Raw genomic sequence first — 1,617 nt, forward strand, 5'->3', positions numbered from 1 at the left:
CTTTTTTCCAAGTCTGAAAATGCGGCGGGACCCTTTCCCTTCGGGAATTGAGGCGACGAAAATTACTCTATTTTCTACCGTTCTCTCCCTTTAGAGGGAACGTTTTCCACCGACCACTAAGGTTTTTCTCCTACATAACTTTATTTCCCATGAGCAACTTTATTCCCGCCCCTCCCTAACGGAGGCTGCTCTTTGGGAGCTGGGTAATATCCTTTGTCTCCTCAAAGAGGAGAGGGATCGAAATTGTGACCCACAAAATCTCAGTCAGAAGCGGAGAGGCTAGAGCTCCGTGCTTCCGCCAGTGAAAGCAGGGATTCCCAAGAGGCAGAAATGGACAGAATACACCTCGGTCGCGTTCAGCACCGGGCAGGCGAAATACTGGTTTATTTAAAAATTAAACGGATTTTATCAAGGAAGAAAAATAATAAAGGTATGCGGGCGAACATTAATTTCCCACCGGTGTACACTGATCGAAATATAACTAACTATATGCAGAACACATGGCCGAAACTAGTTTCCTAAAAAGGGAAAATATTTTGCCCTTTCCCTGAGGGGTGCGTGTGTGTAATAAATACTGACAGTATTCATGTATATAATAAACACGGACATCTACTCACGGTAAGCACACGGACCAGCTGCCGGCCCCCGGTTCGGCACGGACAAACCGTGCCCTTGCAGGCCTGCGGGACGAAGGCCACCGGGCGAGTGGCGCAGGCGGGCACCTCAGGCGGGCAGCAGCGTGAGACGGCGGCCGGAGCTCCGAGCTCCGCTGCAGCCCGGACAGGGCACCAACCCTTCGCTTCTCCCCGCGGGCTGCGGGCACCCACCAGGAAGGAGGGAGGGTTTGTTCCCGGGGAGGTTTGTCCACCCCGGACGGCACAGTGCGGAGAGCGGGGAGAAGGAAGCGCATCCCCCGACGGCAGGTATTATTCATCTCAAAAGAAAGCCCGGCTACTGTTTAACTTACAAGCATGACTAAAAGGCAAATACCCAAGGAATTCCACTTTCCCCCTTGGGGTCCCTCTTAAAAGGCACAAGCATGACAAAGGACCTGCTAGGTTAGGAAACAGAAGTCGCCTTTGTCTGTAAACCGACACCAAATTACAAAGTACGATTCTGCGGTCCGCTGGAGTAAATTACAAAACAGTTCGCCTCCTGTTTACTTTATCCACAGGGAGCTGTGAAACCCAGCCACGATTTTAAAGCGTGTTTGTGTAACTTTCTTCTGTTCCTGTTGTTTGCGCTCGGCTCCGCAGCGCTTTTGAGCTCCCCTCCAGCCCCTCCTCACTCTCCCGTCTGGAAGAAGAGGTGTCCCTGCCGTCCTCCGGCGGGACGCACTCGCGGGAGAAGGCGGAAAGCGACCTAAGGCGCTGCCTCTCCTACTCAGTCCTCCAATTTGGTCTGTGGTATCAGCCGTGTCCGCTGTGAGCTGACACAGGCTGACGCGGTGCCGTGCTGGGAAAGGTGCAGATTTCCGCGCCAGGTGAGCCTTTGAAGCCCGCGATGGGCAGCTGGGCATCGACCTGACCCGCACAGCCTTTCCAGCACAATCCCCACCTCTGCGCCGGCCCCGGTGTTTGCGGGGCCCGGGGCCGTGACCCGCGGCCAGGGCTGCTC

At 54.7% G+C, this 1,617-nt stretch overlaps 1 protein-coding gene across 1 annotated transcript in view; it reads right to left on the minus strand.

The window, feature by feature from the left end:
- The window catches only part of DMRT2 (doublesex and mab-3 related transcription factor 2), a 5,281-nt gene extending 4,779 nt beyond the window's left edge, over window positions 1-502 (minus strand). The window contains exon 1 of the mRNA XM_014309877.2: window positions 487-502. Within this exon, the coding sequence (XP_014165352.1) occupies window positions 487-502 (16 nt within the window). The remainder of the gene's footprint in view (window positions 1-486) is intronic.
- Between the last annotated feature and the right edge of the window lie 1,115 nt (window positions 503-1,617).

Source organism: Geospiza fortis, unplaced genomic scaffold, assembly GCF_000277835.1.
Source record: "Geospiza fortis unplaced genomic scaffold, GeoFor_1.0 scaffold456, whole genome shotgun sequence".
NCBI classification, from domain to species: domain Eukaryota; kingdom Metazoa; phylum Chordata; class Aves; order Passeriformes; family Thraupidae; genus Geospiza; species Geospiza fortis.